Here is an 18,338-nt window from a genome sequence, read left to right on the forward strand (position 1 = left end):
ATTCCGTTCAATCATGTGATGAGGTGGTGATATCATAAAATCGTGTAAATATCTTCTTTTTGCTTATGTTTCGCGAGTGAAGTGTGCAGTGAAGTGTTGCATTGTTTACTGAAATATGTTTATAACTTGTGAATGCCTTCTAATTAATTTAATCATCATAATTTAATTGGATGTAATGAATTCAATTGGATGTAATGAATTTAATTAAATGTAATGAATTTAATTGGATCTCAATAATTTAATTATATCGAAGTAAATCTTATTCATATATTTATTTTTCACAGGCCTATGTCTGATTAATGCTCTTTCTTTACACTTGATAAGGTTTATAGAAATATTTAAAAATCCATTTTTAGTATACATAAGTTATAGTTTTATTATAATTGAGAATTACTCTTCCATAAATAAATAATATTTTGCTAATATCAGTCTTACAGCATATCGTAATTATGTGGTAAAGGTATCGGTATGAAGTATTATATGTTTTGTATTTCTATTGTTTAAGAATTATTTCAAATGTCTTGTATTGGCTGGTATTGTCTTTCTTTTGAATTATTTCACATTAAGCTTTGGCGAAGGGTCTCGCCTCGAACAGGATGGCCGAGCTGTAAGAGTAATTATTTATTAATGCCTTATATTTTGATTTATCTTACTGTTATTTATGATGAAAGTATTAAAGAATATCAATTGACTCATACTAGTCACTGGTTTCCGCCATGTTGCATTGTTATAAAAATGGCGGACATACAGTGACGGTGCCCAGTTCGAGTACAGACGAGTTGTAGTAAAGAAGTCTTGAATTATTTATTGTAAATTGGTTGTTAATATGTTTGTTATAAGCGAATAAAGTAAAGTGATGGTACAAGTAATAGTTTTCATCATCAACCCGGTAATGTCCCCAACAATATTAACACTCGAGCCAGCGAAAAATTCCAGTATTGAACCACGAGCATAGATAGCAATTTCAAAGGTTTCAAACTCCAGTGCCCTTACGTTGTCATTCATTTACAGCTCACAAAGGAACTTTTGACTGTCACTGATTGAAGTTTGAGTCTACCCGCATTGCGGTTTCTTCGAATTTAAATTCAAACCGGGTAGGTGTTGTGTTGTAAATGTAAGGCCTCAAAGACGAACCTTTGATACAAACTGCAGCGTCGTTCACTCTCTGCGTACTATCTTCTCACTATATTTATATTGACCGGGATATAGACCGTGATTACCTTTTTGATTTTTGTCGAGCTCCCGTTATTTCGACGCAGTTACATGCATCGTGATCACGGAAAACTGAAGAACTCGCACGCATCGGCTACGTTCCCTTTCAGCGTTACCACTGGTCGCATTCACACAACTCTTTTACGCAACTTTGACGTCCACTCGCCTTCTTCAGTTTTCAGTGACCATGATGCATGTAACTGCGTCAAAATATCGGGAGCTCGACAAAAATCAAAAAGGTAATCACGGTCTTTATCCCGGTCAATTTAAATGTTATGAGAATAAACGTGAATCATTCAAAACTCTTATTCTTTTCACCATATTCGCGTCCCCTTTAATGGATTTCCATTCCGTTCTATATACGGCAGTTCTGTGTCAGATCAGTCCTGGCCCCGTAGCCGAATGGCATTTCTCCGACGCGAAACGAAAACGAAACGCCGCGAAAGGTAGTCTGGCTCTGTCGCGCCAATAGATAGATAGATATTGTATTGGAGTATTACAGGAGTAGGGAAAAAATTGAAACGGCTCGCTCTCTTAACCAACGTATAATGTCTCAAAGTGACACGTACATGACTTGACTTAAAATTAAAAAAGCGCCTGCGTCAGAGTCGCAGCAATCTTGCGTATCGGTGACATGGACGAGGACTTAAATGAATTAAAATTTTAACATGCCCCCGGGGTTGAAAGCAAGCCTTTCAAGCAGATTCGGTAGCCACAGGAAGCGGACATATCTTGCTGAAAGCCCGTCGAACGACTCCTCCAGATGTCTTCACATCAGCCACTCGAGATATGCCATCTTTACCAGGGTGAGTGGCTATAATGCGTCCAAGTCGCCATTTTAACGGAGGCAGGTTGTCTTCCTTCAAGACAACGAGGGTGTTATTCTGCAGGGAATCTTGGTTGAGTCTCCACTTGATTCGGTGCTGCAGTTCTGGGATATACTCCTTTGTCCACCGAGCCCAGAAATGTTGACGGAGCTGTTCAATTCGGTGGAATCGTGAAAGATGCTGATATGTGTGATCTCGCAGGTCGTGCACCGGCAATGACGTGAGTGAACGTCCGACAAGGAAATGTCCAGGTGTGAGCGCTGAGAGATCATCCGGATGTGATGACAGAGGTGTTAGTGGCCGGGAGTTCAGAAGTGCTTCGATGCTGATGAGTGTAGAGTTAAGCTGTTCATAAGTTAAGTTACAATTGCCCAACACTCGTTGCAAATGATATTTGACAGACTTAACACCGGCCTCCCAAATGCCTCCGAAGTGAGGTGCGTAAGCAGGAAGAAAGTGAAATTTAGTCTTTTCACTTGCCAAAGTTTCAGCCAATGAGTTGCAGTTATCCCTAAGAAACTTGGTGATTTCATTATAAGCTCCGACGAATGCAGTGCCGTTATCGGAATAAATGTTGTCTGGCTGTCCGCGTCGAGACATGAATCGAGACAGTGCTAACAAGTAAGTTTTACTAGTTAAATCTCCCACCAATTCTAAATGTATTGCCTTGGTTGTGAGGCATATGAAAATGGCAACATAAACTTTGACCAATGTGCAACCACGACCTTGGCGGCTGGCTGTCATAAGTGGACCTGCGTAGTCCACGCCCACATTCCTAAACGGATAGCCTCCAGGTGATACCCGAGAACTCGGCAAATTACCCATCAATGGAGCCATTGTTTCTCCTTTCATAATTGTGCATCGTATGCACTGATGGTAGCAAGCTTTTGCCAAGTTACGACCCCCTATGGGCCAATAGGTCTCTTTAATCGTTGATAACAACATCTGAGGCGGTGCATGCAGAAGCCTCTTATGTTCATAACTGAATAATAATTTGGTAAATCGATGTGTGGACTGTAAATTAATGGGATGTTTTTTATTATACGTAAATTCAGAATTGGAAAGGCGGCCTCCCACGCGCATTAAATTATCGCTATCTAGGAATGGGTTGAATTTTAAAAGTTTACTCTTTTTAGTTAAACTTTGTTTTTTAGCTAAAACTTCATACTCAGGAAATGATTCGACCTGGCTACATTTGGTAATCAATTTCAATGAGGTATTTAGTTCGTCGTGATTGAGGTACGTCGACGACGTAGACGTTATACTTTTACGACAGTTCGCAATGAAGCGCAGAGCGTACGCAATAACACGAATGAGCCGTGACAGGTTGGAAAATCGGTTAAAGTTTATCAATGACTCTTGAGTCTCTTGAGTTTCGTTGACGTGCAAGGAAACCTCAACGCGGGTTTCAGGTAGCTCATTGCATTGTTTTGTGGCAGGATTCGACGGCCACTGAGATGAGTCCTGTTGTAAAAAACTAGGACCCGACCACCACAAATCTAACGAGTCAATAACGCTAGCATGCGTTCCACGGGAAATTAAATCCGCGGGGTTTTGATCTGTTGGAACATGCCTCCAAGAACAACTGCCGGTGATTTCTAAAATGTCTGACACTCGGTTCCTCACGAAGGGTTGCAACCTACTCGGCATCATCTTGAGCCAACCTAACACAATCGTTGAGTCAGTCCAAAAAGTCGTGCTTCTGGCCTGACCTCGAAGTGAAGATGTGACCTTTTCATACAGATGAGCACTAACGAGAGCTCCACACAATTCGAGTCTAGGTATGGTTGTAGGCTTGATTGGACTAACTCGACTTTTCGCAATCAACAACCTAACTAACACCTGACCTTCCTTGTCTACACTTCGCACGTAGACACAAGCGCCGTACGCGCGTTCAGATGCGTCTGAGAAAATGTGCAGATCAAAGGCAACGTGTGAGCTGCAAATAACATGACGAGGGACTCTAACGTTATTCAGTGCCGGCAATCCTTCCAAGAGTTCTACCCATTGCGTGGTGATCTCTGGAGACAGTTCGTCCTCCCATGAAACCTTCTGAAGCCACAGCCGCTGCAGTAGCATTTTCATGGTGATTACGAACGGAGATAGAAGCCCTAATGGATCGAAAATCTGAGCAATCACTGAAAGCATGTCGCGCTTGGTATTTCCCTTAGAGACTATCTTCCCTATCGGAAAATACAGCTCGTCAGACTCAGGGTGCCAGCCTAAGCCTAACGTTTTGCTGGGCTCATTTGATCCTATATTCAAATCCACAGAGGATTGAAAGGGTTCACATAATAGGCGAGCCTCGTTTGACTTCCACTTACGCAGGTTCATTCCTGCGGAAGAAAGTGCTTGAGTCACTTTATGGCGAATAGTTTTCACCTCAGTAAGGTCATCTCCTCCTGTCAGCAGGTCGTCAACATAAAAATCGTGAACGATGGCTTCTTTGACCTTATCGTCCTCACAATCTAAGCCTATCTGTTTGAGACACCTGGTGGCCAGGAAGGGAGCACTGGCTGTCCCATAGGAGACAGTATTGAGCTCATGCACTAATAGTGGCTTGGTCTCTGAGCTGCGCCAAAGAATTTTCTGAAGATGGCGGTCGTCAGGATGCACCCATATCTGACGGTACATTTTCTCAACATCTGAAGAAATGATGTACCTGTGCTGCCTGAACCTAATCAGAATAGACAGAAGGTCGTCTTGCACAGTGGGTCCGACCATCTGAATGTCATTCAGACTGACACCTGAGGTAGACGGGCTACTAGCATTGTACACCACTCGAAGCTTTGTAGTGGTGCTTTCGCGCAAAATTCCGAAATGAGGTATTATATAACCCTTTTCCTCATGTCCGATCTGTCTACCTTGTGACATGTGACCCAAGCTTTCGTACTCTGCCATGAACTCATGATATAAAGCTTTAAATGAAGGCTTGGTTTTAATTCTACGCTCCAATGAGAGCATGCAGTGTTTTGCGCGTTGAAATGAGTCGCCTAGGACACTTTCGCTTTGTTTTAAAGGCAGCCTGACGCAGAATCGTCCGTCGGCTAGCCGCGAAGTATTTTCAACGAAGTGTTCTTCGCACATTTTTTCCTCAGGTGAATAATGTGACGACTTATGGCTAACTTCTTCGAGCTGCCAAAACCGCGTTAATTGGGTTTGGATGTCGTCGTTACATTTTAAATCATTATCACCTGTGTGCGAAAGACCAGAAGCAAAGAAACACTGAATGCTGGAAGGTAGACTGTCGGTAATTTCCCGACCAGCAACCAAATAGCCAAAGCGAGTTTCACAGAGCATCGGAAGTCCAATACCTAGTCGAATGATCTGAGGTCGTGTAGGAAATGAGTCCCAAAACACCTCAGCGCCTAATATAATATCGACAGGTGCGGGTTCATAGAAGTTTGGATCAGCCAAACAAATGTCGCTTGGGATATTAAGGTCTGCCAGATTAATTTGACGACAGGGGACGTCATCAGTTAAGGATGGCAGAACATAACAGTTAACTGTTACTGAATATGTGTCGTTTAAAGATTTAATAGGAACAAGACACATTTCTCCTATTTCACTAGGTTGTTTATTTACACCTAAAATTGTAGTGTTAATTTGACTTGTAGGTAAATTTAATTTCTCACAAAAACTCTGAGATATTAAGCAAGCAAAACTACCGTTGTCCAACATGACGCGAGCTACCTGCTCTTTATTATTACCATCGTAAACCTTGACTAGCGCAGTCGCAAGCATGCCATGTTTCGCTGGTGGCGAGTTAGACATAATTTGAGCCGATAGTGTTTGTACCGAGGCGGGCGAGACATCATGCGAAATATTCCCTAAACCAGAATGAGATGCAACGGGCGCGGCAGGTAACGATTGATTAACAGGAAAAATCGATTTATTATTTTTAGTTGCATTTTCCTCCTCGCCGCGGCCGGACGCGCAGGCTCCGCTCGATGTAGGTTTGCTATCGGTAACATGCACTAATGTGTTATGCTTTCGCTTACATAGCTTGCATCCTGGCTTTTTGCAATGATTAGCATAATGCCCACCGCGCAAACAATTATAACAAACCTTTAAATTCGGTAACAATTCCAATCGCGCGGCGTTACTAAGGGCGAGAAACTGTAAACAACTAGGTAAATAATGTTCACCGCTGCATTTAGGGCACTTAGCCACAGTGTTTTGTTTAGTGTCCTGTACGGACAAAGTTTTCAACTTCGGAGTGTTTTTGTGAGAAGTGTTATTTCGACCGACAGTGTTATTAGTGGACAGTTCCAACGTTTCCAATAAATCAGAACGATTTCGCATGAATGTTAGAAACGCTTCGAGAGTTATTGGCTTATCTTTATCTAAGCGACCTTTGTACTCTTCCCATTCCCGGTACGACTTAGCATCTAACTTATGTGACACAATGTAAATAAGTAACGTATCCCATTGTTTTACGGGTTCGCCTAGTGTTTCCAATGCGAGCAAGTTTTTGTTCAATTGGTCGATCATACGTTTTAACGCAAATGAAGACTCCTTGGTGATTGCTTCGATGTTAAATATGTTAGAACCTACGTAAGTTTATTAACTATGAAGTTCGTATGTGCACCATTATAAACTCTACTGGTTGAATAGAATCGTCTTCTAGACAATGTCACATTATGTAAACATGTCAGTTTTGTTCAGTTCGTTTGCCTGTGCGGTCGGCACAAATATACATTGGAAAACTATCTAGTATTTTATTTACTGTGTCCACGGATATTTCCAACTTGGTAGCAGATCATGCAGTAAATTTGCTACGATAGTAATAATTTTCCGAAGTGTTCGCGTGAAACTACATCAAATTATTTTCAAAATTTTCGCAACAAAAACAAAAGATGGCATCTGCCAGTCAGAATGGTTTCATCGAAAAACTGTCTGGAATACAGAATTATTCATCTTGGAAGTTTATGATGCGGATGGTGCTTATCCACGATGATCTTTGGGAATGTATAAGCACGCCTGAAAATAAAAATGAAGACGCGAAGAAGCAGGAGAAGGCGCTCGCGAAAATCGCCTTAAACGTAGAGCCTTGTGTGTTTCCACAAATTAGAAATGCCAAGACGGCTCGCGAAGCGTGGAGCAACCTGCAAAAGGCATACGAGGACCGAGGCTTGTCACGACGGCTCGGACTGCTACGCACATTGTTCGCCATCAAACTGAGCGAATGTGGTAGCATGGAGGTTTACGTCAACAAGGTCATGGACATATCGCAACAGCTGAGCGACATCGGGAAGGCATTGGAAGATGACTTCGTGGCCGTGATTCTACTCAGTGGCTTGACAAGCGATTACGACCCGTTGATAATGGCTCTAGAAAATTCGAACACGTCACTGTCAAGCGAAAATGTCAAAACCAAATTGCTTCTAGAAAATTCAAGACGCAATGAGAAAAGTGAAGATGCTACGGCTTTTGCAACTCGGAAAGAACGCAACCCAATTAAATGCTTCAGATGCAAAAAGAGTGGACACACCAAGAAGGATTGTCCAGAAAACTCTGACGGCAAGAAGAGTGGCAAGAAAAGCCAGACGATGCTTACTGCATTGGCCGCAGGAGCCAACCGTGACGTTTGGTACGTCGACAGTGGTGCGGCACAGCATTTCTGCAACGATCGCAGCTTTTTATCAGATTTTACTACTGATAAACCAAAGAAGGTATACATCGCGAATGGTGAAGCCTTATTGACAGCTGGGAAAGGAACTGCTCAAGCTTTGTTAAAGGACAATAGTGTGAGATCTATAAGTAATGTGTACTTAGTACCTAAATTGTCTGCAAATTTATTATCTGTTAGTGCTATGGATAGGAAAGGTTACGAAATTGTGTTTCGTTCTGGCGTGTGTAAAGTTTTAGACAAAGGGCAGGTTTTAGCTACAGCTACTCTAAGAGATGGTATTTATCAACTCGATGCCATCGAAACTCTTTCTGCTTTGTGTAGCGAGCCATCTTCGCAGGCTATGCCTTTGTCTTTAGGTACAGGTGACAGCGTAGCGGTGCCGGCACGTTCTGTTGCTGAGAGCGTGAAGCAAGCGCCACAGTTCCCTGCTACTGGAAGCCAGTCAACGCAACAAGTTTGGCATCGACGTCTGTCTCATCTGAACGCCCGCAGTATGGAGTTACTGAGAAAAGGTATGGTCACTGGTATTTCTTATGACAACAATAATTTTGAGTCGTGTGTTTCCTGTATTTTAGGTAAACAGACTAAGTTGCCATTTCCGAAGAAATCTGAGACCAGGGCTAAGGAAATCCTTGGGTTAGTTCACAGTGACGTCATGGGACCACTACCGTGTCCGTCCATAGGTGGGAAAAGATATTTCCTGTTGTTCATTGATGACTTGTCAAGAAAAACATTTGTTTATTTTCTTAGGCGGAAGGATGAGGTTTTTGAGATGTTTAAAGAATTCAAAGCTCTCGTGGAAAACCAAACCAATAAGAAAATAAAAGTTCTTCGTAGTGACAATGGTGGTGAATATGTCAATTCTAAATTTCAGAAGTTCCTGAAGGCGCATGGAATTCGACATCAGACCACGGTTCCAAGGTCATCAGCTCAGAACGGAGTCGCGGAGCGCGCGATAAGAAGCGTTACGGAGAAAGCCAGGTGCATGCTTCAGGAAGCAGGCTTGAAGAAGGAATTCTGGGCAGAAGCGGTCAACACCGCCGTCTACCTTAAGAATCGCTCTCCGACTAAGGCTGTGATGGGCAGTACACCAGAAGAAAAGTGGACAGGTAAAAAGGAGAATCTTAGCTACCTGCGCATTTTTGGCTGTCAAGCTTATGCCCTTCAGCACAAACGGGACAAACTGGATCCCAAAAGTAAGAAGTATATTTTTGCCGGATACTGTGACGACACAAAAGGTTACAGACTGATAGATCCGGAGAACCCGAAGACTGTCATAAAAGCTAGAAACGTGATTTTTCTGGAACATGCTTTTTGGAATGACATTTCATCGGATGAGTATGACAGTTCACGTTACACTCAGATTAGTTTGACGAACAATGTAACTGTCACTGATAATACTCAGGTGCAACCCGCTTTACCCGTTTTACCCCAAGAGCCCGCAGAAATATCTGATGAAAACGCTCAAGATAACAGCGTCATTACAACAGATGATTCTGAGAGCAGCAGTGAGACCCCAGATGACCCTGCGGATGAGACGTATGTCCCAGGAGATTCAACACTGGAAGACTTTGAAAACTCTACGGATGGAACGAGTGAGTTTGAGTCTGCTAATATAGCAAACACTGTATGCAGTGACACAGGGGACCCTCAAACAGTTCGCGAGGCACTGAGTGGCCCGGATGCGAGTAAGTGGAAAGCCGCGATGGCAGAAGAGTATAAATCCTTCATCGATAACAAGTGTTGGACTCTGACTGACCGCGATGCGAAGCAACGGCCTGTCAAATGCAAGTGGATCTTTAAAAGAAAGCTTGGCCTCGATGGGGAAATACTGAGATACAAAGCGCGCCTTGTTGCAAAAGGTTATACCCAGAAATACGGTATTGATTACGAGGAAACGTTTTCTCCTGTAGTAAGATATTCCACTATACGTACGTTACTAGCTTTAGCAACGGAACATAACATGAATATAGAGCATCTTGATGTAAAAACGGCGTTTTTGAATGGAGATTTAAAAGAAACCGTTTTTATGGAGCAGCCAGAAGGCTATAATATTAAGGGCCAAGAAGATAAAGTTTACAAGTTGAATAAGGCCATATACGGACTGAAGCAAGCTTCGAAGTCTTGGTATGAGAAAATAAATGGCGTTTTGACAAACAAAATGAAGTTCAAACGTTTATCTTCCGAACCTTGTGTTTATGTCAAGTCGAGCGGGAAATCCATTATTATAATTGCGCTCTATGTTGATGACATAATGTTGTTTTCTTCAGCTGATTGCCGAGATACGGCTGGAATCAAAGAAGAATTAAAGAAGGCCTTTGAAATCAAAGACTTAGGGCCAGCTCATCACATTCTTGGAATGAGGCTTTGCAGACAGAATGACGAGATTACTCTAGACCAGTCAAGCTATATTAAGAAGGTGCTAGAACGATTTCATATGTCGGATTGCAAACCTGCGCGAACACCTATGGAAACAGGTCTGAAGCTCGTGAAATCTACAAAGAAAGATTGTACGCACGACTACAGAGGCCTGATAGGATGTCTAATGTACATAGCGGTATGTACGCGACCAGATATTGCGCATGCTGTCAGCTCACTCAGCCAGTTCAACGACGCGTACGACGAGAACCACTGGAAAGCGGCGAAACGCGTTCTTCGCTATCTGAAAGGTACGCTTAATCATTGTTTAACTTTTCAGAAGTCAGGTTTAGACATCGTCGCATATGCTGATGCTGATTTTGCGTCAAATGAGATCGATCGTCGATCTTATACCGGTTTTGTGTTCAAAATCGGAAATTCTACTATCTCATGGGAGAGTAGGAGACAAAAGACAGTCGCTCTTTCAAGAAACGTGATTCTGCAGCAATAAACGTTTGTTATCGAAACGATCACACAGAAGTTTCCATGCAGTTTGATAATTTTTAGAACAGAATTCGACCGATTTAACAACTACTGCCGCTGAACCTTCTAGTGACGATCTTAAATAGTGAAACTTATTTATTTCATCGATTTCGTCATTTGAATGAATTAAGCTTAGAAATGTGTCGTGAAACTCGAGCCAATTCTCATATGAACCTGAGAACTTTGGCAACTGTATGACGGGAAGTTTAACAAGCCTATGATTGCTAGTACTAGAATTACTTGCACGTTCGCTACCCAGGTCTTCTTGCTTTTTATTAAATGAATGTAAAATATCCTGTGCTTTAGCAATTGCACTGAAGTACTGGGCTTCGAACTCAGCTCGCTCAGATAACTGAAGGTCAATGCTAGACGACAAGCATTCTAACTTTAACTGCACTTCGTCGTACTCACTAAATAATGATTCCATTCTACTGACTCTTAACTGCAACTCATTGGCGGCCACAGAGGTAAGTGAAGTACTTTCCAAAGAATTCATGTAGTTTGAGAAGTTAGTTAGCCGACCCTTATAACTGCCACGTTTTTTGATTAAATCCTTTTCTTCGGTCATTTTGAGAGGCGTGTGTTGTCAACTGAAATGTTATACAATGCAAGATTAACTTAAATGTATAAGTAATGTGTAAATGTACAGTTGTCGCCTAAGTTTATTAACTAGTTTACGTCAACAGTTAATATACGTGTAAATTTATTTTATTTACTTAGATTTAAGTTTTAACAGTAATAATCGTATATAACTTTAACGTTTTGTAACAAATATTTAATGAAATTCGTGATGAAAGCTAACTTATCTAATCTGCTGTTTTATTAAACAACTACCTTAGTCTATCGTCTGGTTAAATAATGATTTACTAACTTCACAGTTCGTATTTTTATAAGTTAATTAAAAGCCTTAGCATATATCAGTGAATAACTAATACAAATTAACTAATTACGAAATAAAATGAAAGTGAAGTGTTAATCTGACGATGACGTGACAAAAGTTGACTTTGCGTACGTGGTTAAGTTAAACAATTAAATGATACTAACCGTATTAAATTGTATCCTTACACTTAACTACTACCTGTATGACGAGTGAAGGGTGAAATTAAGAAAACTGAAAGCTTAACTCTTCTTCAACTTGGTCAAGTCCAGCAATCCAACAGGAACACGATCTTCTCTATACCTCTTGCTCTTGTCGGACGAATTTCTTAATTTATCGTTCACTCGTCAGCTCCTTTTATTATTAAATCTGGATTATTCCTCAATCTGGCTCGATCCAGGACCATGTATTGGAGTATTACAGGAGTAGGGAAAAAATTGAAACGGCTCGCTCTCTTAACCAACGTATAATGTCTCAAAGTGACACGTACATGACTTGACTTAAAATTAAAAAAGCGCCTGCGTCAGAGTCGCAGCAATCTTGCGTATCGGTGACATGGACGAGGACTTAAATGAATTAAAATTTTAACAGATATCTACGAGCGTTTCGTTTCGTGAGCGTTTGTGCATTCGGCTACGCATCCTGCCGTCTTTTTAATGTCGTCTTTTTGATGTCACTTCGCCGTCCCAGCGGTTTCATGAATGTCAATCTAGTAGAAACCTAGGTGTCTATCGAAACACTACAATGTTAACTACTACACTGTTAACTGTACATGTGTAATTGTGTAGTCCATATGACGAACGGCATAACGTTTACCGATGGTTAGTTACGGGTGTTGTCGTTTGTACGTGAGTACACAGTCTGACTTCTTTACTCGTCTGTGCCGGAACAAAACGGGTAGAATTCTAGCGAAATTCCATTTAATGTTTGTTTCTGTTAACCGAGTTTATTGGAAGGGATCTTGATTACTTTGCAAAGAGCAAGCAAAACTAAATTCTAAATTTTAAGTCAGGACTTTACTACTGGAGGGCTTGTTCACTATATATTATAACATCTATTTTAGTTTATAATTTACCGTTTATATTTATTTTATTTTATTTTTATTTATTATTAGCAACTATCCTTACAGGTAACCCTAATACAATAGTACCTACCTATTCATAGATTTGTAGTAATTTACATAATTATCAGTCCACCTTATAACATTATTTATATGTTACTGTAAAAGTCCCAAGTACGGTAGGTAAATGGTATTATTTCTGCGACGCGAAACGACACCCAATCGCCCAAGAAATGTAGTCTGGCTCTGTCGCGCCAATACGCAAGAGCGATAGAGATAGATAGCTACGAAAGAGATATTATCGTATTTATCGTGAGCGTTTTGTAAGCGTTTGTGCATTCGGGAAATTACAATGTGTCCGTGACTCGCCCTTTAGCTTACATCAAAGTGCATGCATCGGTGCACAGTTAGAAATGTGGTTTCGTGTTACATCAAAGAGCATAATTCGTTGCACAGATAAACGTGGTTTGGAGATACACATGAATTTCTGCAGAAACTGTAGCTGTAATATCTACACTAGAAACAACCATTAAATTCTAAAGTACCTAGGTATAGGTGCAAAGCAAAGCAAAGAGAATAGAAAAGTACTGTCAAAGATAAGGATGTCTAGGTAGTCACAGTGCATAGACTGCCATCTCTTGACACAGACTTTGAAGTTTTGAACCTCAGGTTTGACAATTTGACTATATGTTAAATATTAACATTAGCGCCATCTGCTGAAGAGCAACCAAAGTTACGGCGTCATCTAAACCAGCATTTTTTTATTGTTTTCGACACGCATTTTTCGTAGACTATTTGTCTTAAGACTCTTAATGCGGAGTTAGTATGTGTAAGTACTTACAGTGACGCATTTGACGAAGTCGACCACCACATTCCCTTGAGGCTTTTTGATCAGGTATCGGTTGCGGGCGCTCACGAAAATCACTGAAAATAACAAAATATATGTATAAATATCATCATCATGCCATTGCCAAGCCCCTGGGAGCCTGAGGTCCGCTTTGGCAACTAATCCCAAGATTTGACGTAGGCACTAGTTTATCCCCCCCGAGGGTGCCCACCTTGCCGTGGTGAGGGGGCTTAGTAACCGTGGACTTGTCACCCACGACGAAGCTAAGAGGTACCCAGGGCCGGCTTGTTGCTGGGCGAGCTGGCCCGAGGAGGATGCTCCAAATGGGCTTGTAAAGCCCACTTGAGACGCATTTGGGAGGACTGCCGTGGGAGGGAAGATCCGGCAGTATGGGATGCCGCTCTGTGTCCTCCCTCGGGAGCCGAGGTGGGATCGCAGGGGGAGAGGCGTGATGGTATAGCGGTGCGCCACTCTCCCTACCCCCTGCGACCTTGGCGGGGCCGCTCCGCTGTAGCGGCATTGGTGGGGCCGCAAGGGAAGAGGAGTGCCGGTATTACGGTGCGCCGTTCTCCCTATCCTTTGCGGCCGACTTGGTTAGCGGTGGAACCAAAGACCATGTCCACCGCCGGGCGCCGGAACTCTTCTGGCGCCCATGGCCTCTTTGTGGCGGACTCGAGGGGGTCCGTCACTGTACCCATAAGTGGCCGAGGAGGAAGGTGCGCCCTGTCATCTGGCGCACTCATTGTGGAGGGCCGTTGGGCATCCGCGTAGGAGCTGCACGTGGGCGGCTGCCGCCGGCGGGGTCGCCGTTGTGAGCGCAAGTGTTCCGGTAACCCCGCCAACAAGGCGGCGAGGTGGCATGTGGGGGGGTTTTTAGTGGGTATACCGTGGCCTCATTAGCCAATACGGGAGTCCCACATAACCGCTCGGGTCCCCCCTCGCACCCGAGTGGTATGCGGAACGCATTTTCCCCCCCTAAACAAAAAAAAAAAAGGCACTAGTTTTTACGAAAGCGACTGCCATCTGATGTATGGAGTTACAGCTCTTCCCTTACTTATTCCTCTATGCTGGCGTCTGTAATAATAGGTAGGTATGATATTATTCCATCGTCTGTCTTCACAGGGTGGCTAGCCGAATGGCACAATCGCTCACGAAACGCTCACGAAACGAAGCGCTAGTAGATATCTATCTCTATCGCGCTTGCGTATTGGCGCGACAGAGCCAGCGGCGTATCGCTTTCGTTTGGCGTCGGAGAAATGCCATTCGGCTACGGGGCCAGTTTAGACAAGCCTTCACTGAGTTTGCAAAGTTTATTAAACAGGTAAATAGATACTCTAGACAGGAAATAGTTCCTGCTAAATATAGTAAGATAATATCACGCTGAAAATAGACTATTACCTTCATTCTTGTAATAGGATAGAATATAGATAAATTGTAAGGTCAGTTGCTACAGTTGAATGACAAGATACAGATTTGCCTATTTACCTAAGTATTCATTGTAATACCAAAGAGTATGATTAGGTACTTTATATGTATATGTCGCAGTAAGATAGATAAAGCCGTTGTATAGTTATAACCCTAGGGATATAATTATATGTCGTAACATAGTTAAACGAAAGCGATTAATTGCTATCTTACTAGGAATATAACTATAATACGTTACTAGTTTAGTCATATAGTTATATGACTGGATTCAGTTTAGTGAAATGATTGTAGGCAGGAGTGCGGCGGTGCGGCGGAGGTATAGTTATAACCCTAGGGATATAATTATATGCCGTAACATAGCTAAACGAAAGCGATTCCTTACCATCTTACTAGGAATATAATTATAATACGTTACTAGTTTAGTTATATAATTATATCACTGGATTAAACTTAGTCTAGGGATATAATTATAATACGTCTCTAGTTAAGTAATATAGTTATATTACAGGATTAAGTTCAGTAGTATAATTGTAGCAGTGTAGTGCTGCAAATTGCACTATTTGCGATAAATATCATGTTTATCTTGTCAGATTAAATTAAAACTGCCATCGCACAAATCCAAATGCAGAAACAATTTAAAAAATGAATAAATCGGATATTTTGAAAGAACCGGGAGCACCGGTTCCTAAATTTTTGTCCCGGTTCTTTCGCCACCATAAAATTACCGGGATTTCCCGGGAAATCAAGAACTGGGAAATACCGGGAGCATGCCCTAACTGTTACGTTTTAACTAATATAGCTTGGATTCGTTTGTTTAGTAACCAAACCTTGTGTACTATGTTCGATACAAAATAAACTTTGTTCTAACGTCAGTGACGGTGTTGTTATTCCAAATCGTCCCGCTATACGTATTATAAAACACTGATTTAAACTTTCACGATTTTTACACATATTTAAAATTGCAAACGGGACTTAATACATAGTATAATACGCGATTAACTCCCGTTTGCAATTTCAAATACCGTATTATAATTATATTCCTAGTAAGATGGTAATCGCTTTTGTTTAACTATGTTACGGCATATAATTATATCCCTAGGGTTATAACTATACCTCCGCCGCACCGCCGCACTCCTGCCTACAATCATTTCACTAAACTGAATCCAGTCATATAACTATATGACTAAACTAGTAACGTATTATAGTTATATTCCTAGTAAGATAGCAATTAATCGCTTTCGTTTAACTATGTTACGACGTATAATTATATTCCTAGGGTTATAACTATATAACGGCTTTATCTATCTTACTGCGACATATATAAATATATTTGATTATGCATTGAAAGTAAATGATTAGAAAGGGAAAGCAAGGCCTTCTGTCTGGCCCAGGGTATATATATATACTAATAAGGGCTACTTGCACCAACGAAAATTGAGGGTTAACCCGAAAGTTAACCTACCATTTTATTTATTTATTTATTTAATCTTTATTGAACAAAGAAACACAATGTACAATAGGCGAACTTAATGCCATAAGGCATTCTCTACCAGTCAACCTTTAGGCTTTTTTAGGGTTCCGTAGTCAACTAGGAACCCTTATAGTTTCGCCATGTCTGTCTGTCCGTCCGTCCGTCCGTCCGTCCGTCCGTCCGTCCGTCCGTCCGTCCGTCCGTCCGTCCGTCCGTCCGTCCGTCCGTCCGTCCGTCCGTCCGTCCGTCCGTCCGTCCGTCCGTCCGTCCGTCCGCGGATAATCTCAGTAACCGTAAGCACTAGAAAGCTGAAATTTGGTACCAATATGTATATCAATCACGCCGACAAAGTGCAAAAATAAAAAATGGAAAAAAATGTTTTATTAGGGTACCCCCCCTACATGTAAAGTGGGGGCTGATATTTTTTTTCATTCCAACCCCAACGTGTGATATATTGTTGGATAGGTATTTAAAAATAAAAACGGGTTTACTAAGATCGTTTTTTGATAATATTAATAGTTTCGGAAATAATCACTTCTAAAGGAAAAAAAAGTGCGTCCCCCCCCCTCTAACTTTTGAACCCTATGTTAAAAAATATGAAAAAAATCACAATAGTAGAACTTTATAAAAACTTTCTAGGAAAATTATTTTGAACTTGATAGGTTCAGTAGTTTTTGAGAAAAATACGGAAAACTACGGAACCCTACACTGAGCGTGGCCCGACACGCTCTTGACCGGTTCTACTTTTGTGATTTTTTTTCATATTTTTTAAACTTATGGTTCAAAAGTTAGAGGGCGCACTTTTTTTTCCTTTAGGAGCGATTATTTCCGAAAATATTAATATTATCAAAAAACGATCTTAGTAAACCCTTATTCATTTTCAAATACCTATCCAACAATCCTCTTGACTCGCGTTTCACCTGTGACAGATGTGGCAAAAGGTGTCGGGCTGCCATCGGACTACTAAGCCACCAAAGACGATGTACCGGCACCACACAATAAAATCACTGCAACAATCATCTGCTAAGATGTCGTGGCCAATGATGATCCAACAATATATCACACGTTGGGGTTGGAATGAAAAAAAATATCAGCCCCCACTTTACATGTAGGGGGGGTACCCTAATGAAACATTTTTTTCCATTTTTTATTTTTTCACTTTGTTGGCGTGATTGATATACATATTGGTACCAAATTTCAGCTTTCTAGTGCTAACGGTTACTGAGATTATCCGCGGACGGACGGACGGACAGACAGACATGGCGAAACTATAAGGGTTCCTAGTTGACTACGGAACCCTAAAAAGGTTTTAAAAAAGTGTGTTCTGACATAAGGTAATTTAGATCCTGCGTAATACCCTCGGTATATATTTTGTCTATGTCTGTGGTTTAGATGGCATCGCCAATAAGCGTTTCTTTTTTCGCCACATTTTTAATGTGACATTTTGGATAAATTTTATATTATTTCTACTCAGAAATCTCTAGCTTTTTCATTCGTAATAGGTAAAAAAATTGTCGCATACGTTTTTTTTCTATTTTGTTACCGTTTTCTATACATTTTGTATGGGGTAACAAAAAGTAGAAAAATATATGGAAATTCCGGGACACTTTTTGTCTCCTATTGAGATAGAAAGCGCTCGTGATTCTGAGTACAAAACCATTGCCCTAAAATTCCCTAAAAATAAAAAATTATGGCAAAAAAGAACGCTCGAACAACGAACTCAATTTCTAATACATATTAGCTAAGTTTACTTTCCAAACAAATCACCTTTTTAGCATATATTTTTTGAAGCCTAAACTGAACTTATCTACCATGCACTAACCCTCATTGCAATAAAGTTAAAATCTTGTCAGTAAGGGTATTTTCCTCGTAATAAGACTGATAAGTATGTTAAGTGATTCCCGGGCTGTAATCAAAACCGCCCACGACGAAATTAAAACGAGAAACTGTAGTAGTCCAAGTCCAGGTTTTTTTTTTAATTTATTTAATATATATTGACCAAAAACCGGTCTACATCTTGTGCTTTTCCAATCCGTAGGTAGGGGCTAAATTATTAATTATTATTCTTAATTTTATTTTTCAT

General features: G+C 41.1%; 1 protein-coding gene across 1 annotated transcript in view; it reads right to left on the minus strand.

The window, feature by feature from the left end:
- The window catches only part of LOC125231597 (peptide transporter family 1-like), a 69,222-nt gene that overhangs the window by 27,593 nt on the left and 23,291 nt on the right, over positions 1-18,338 (minus strand). The window contains exon 7 of the mRNA XM_048137056.1: positions 13,354-13,436. Within this exon, the coding sequence (XP_047993013.1) occupies positions 13,354-13,436 (83 nt within the window). The remainder of the gene's footprint in view (positions 1-13,353; positions 13,437-18,338) is intronic.

Source organism: Leguminivora glycinivorella, chromosome 12 (assembly GCF_023078275.1).
Source record: "Leguminivora glycinivorella isolate SPB_JAAS2020 chromosome 12, LegGlyc_1.1, whole genome shotgun sequence".
Lineage (NCBI taxonomy): Eukaryota > Metazoa > Arthropoda > Insecta > Lepidoptera > Tortricidae > Leguminivora > Leguminivora glycinivorella.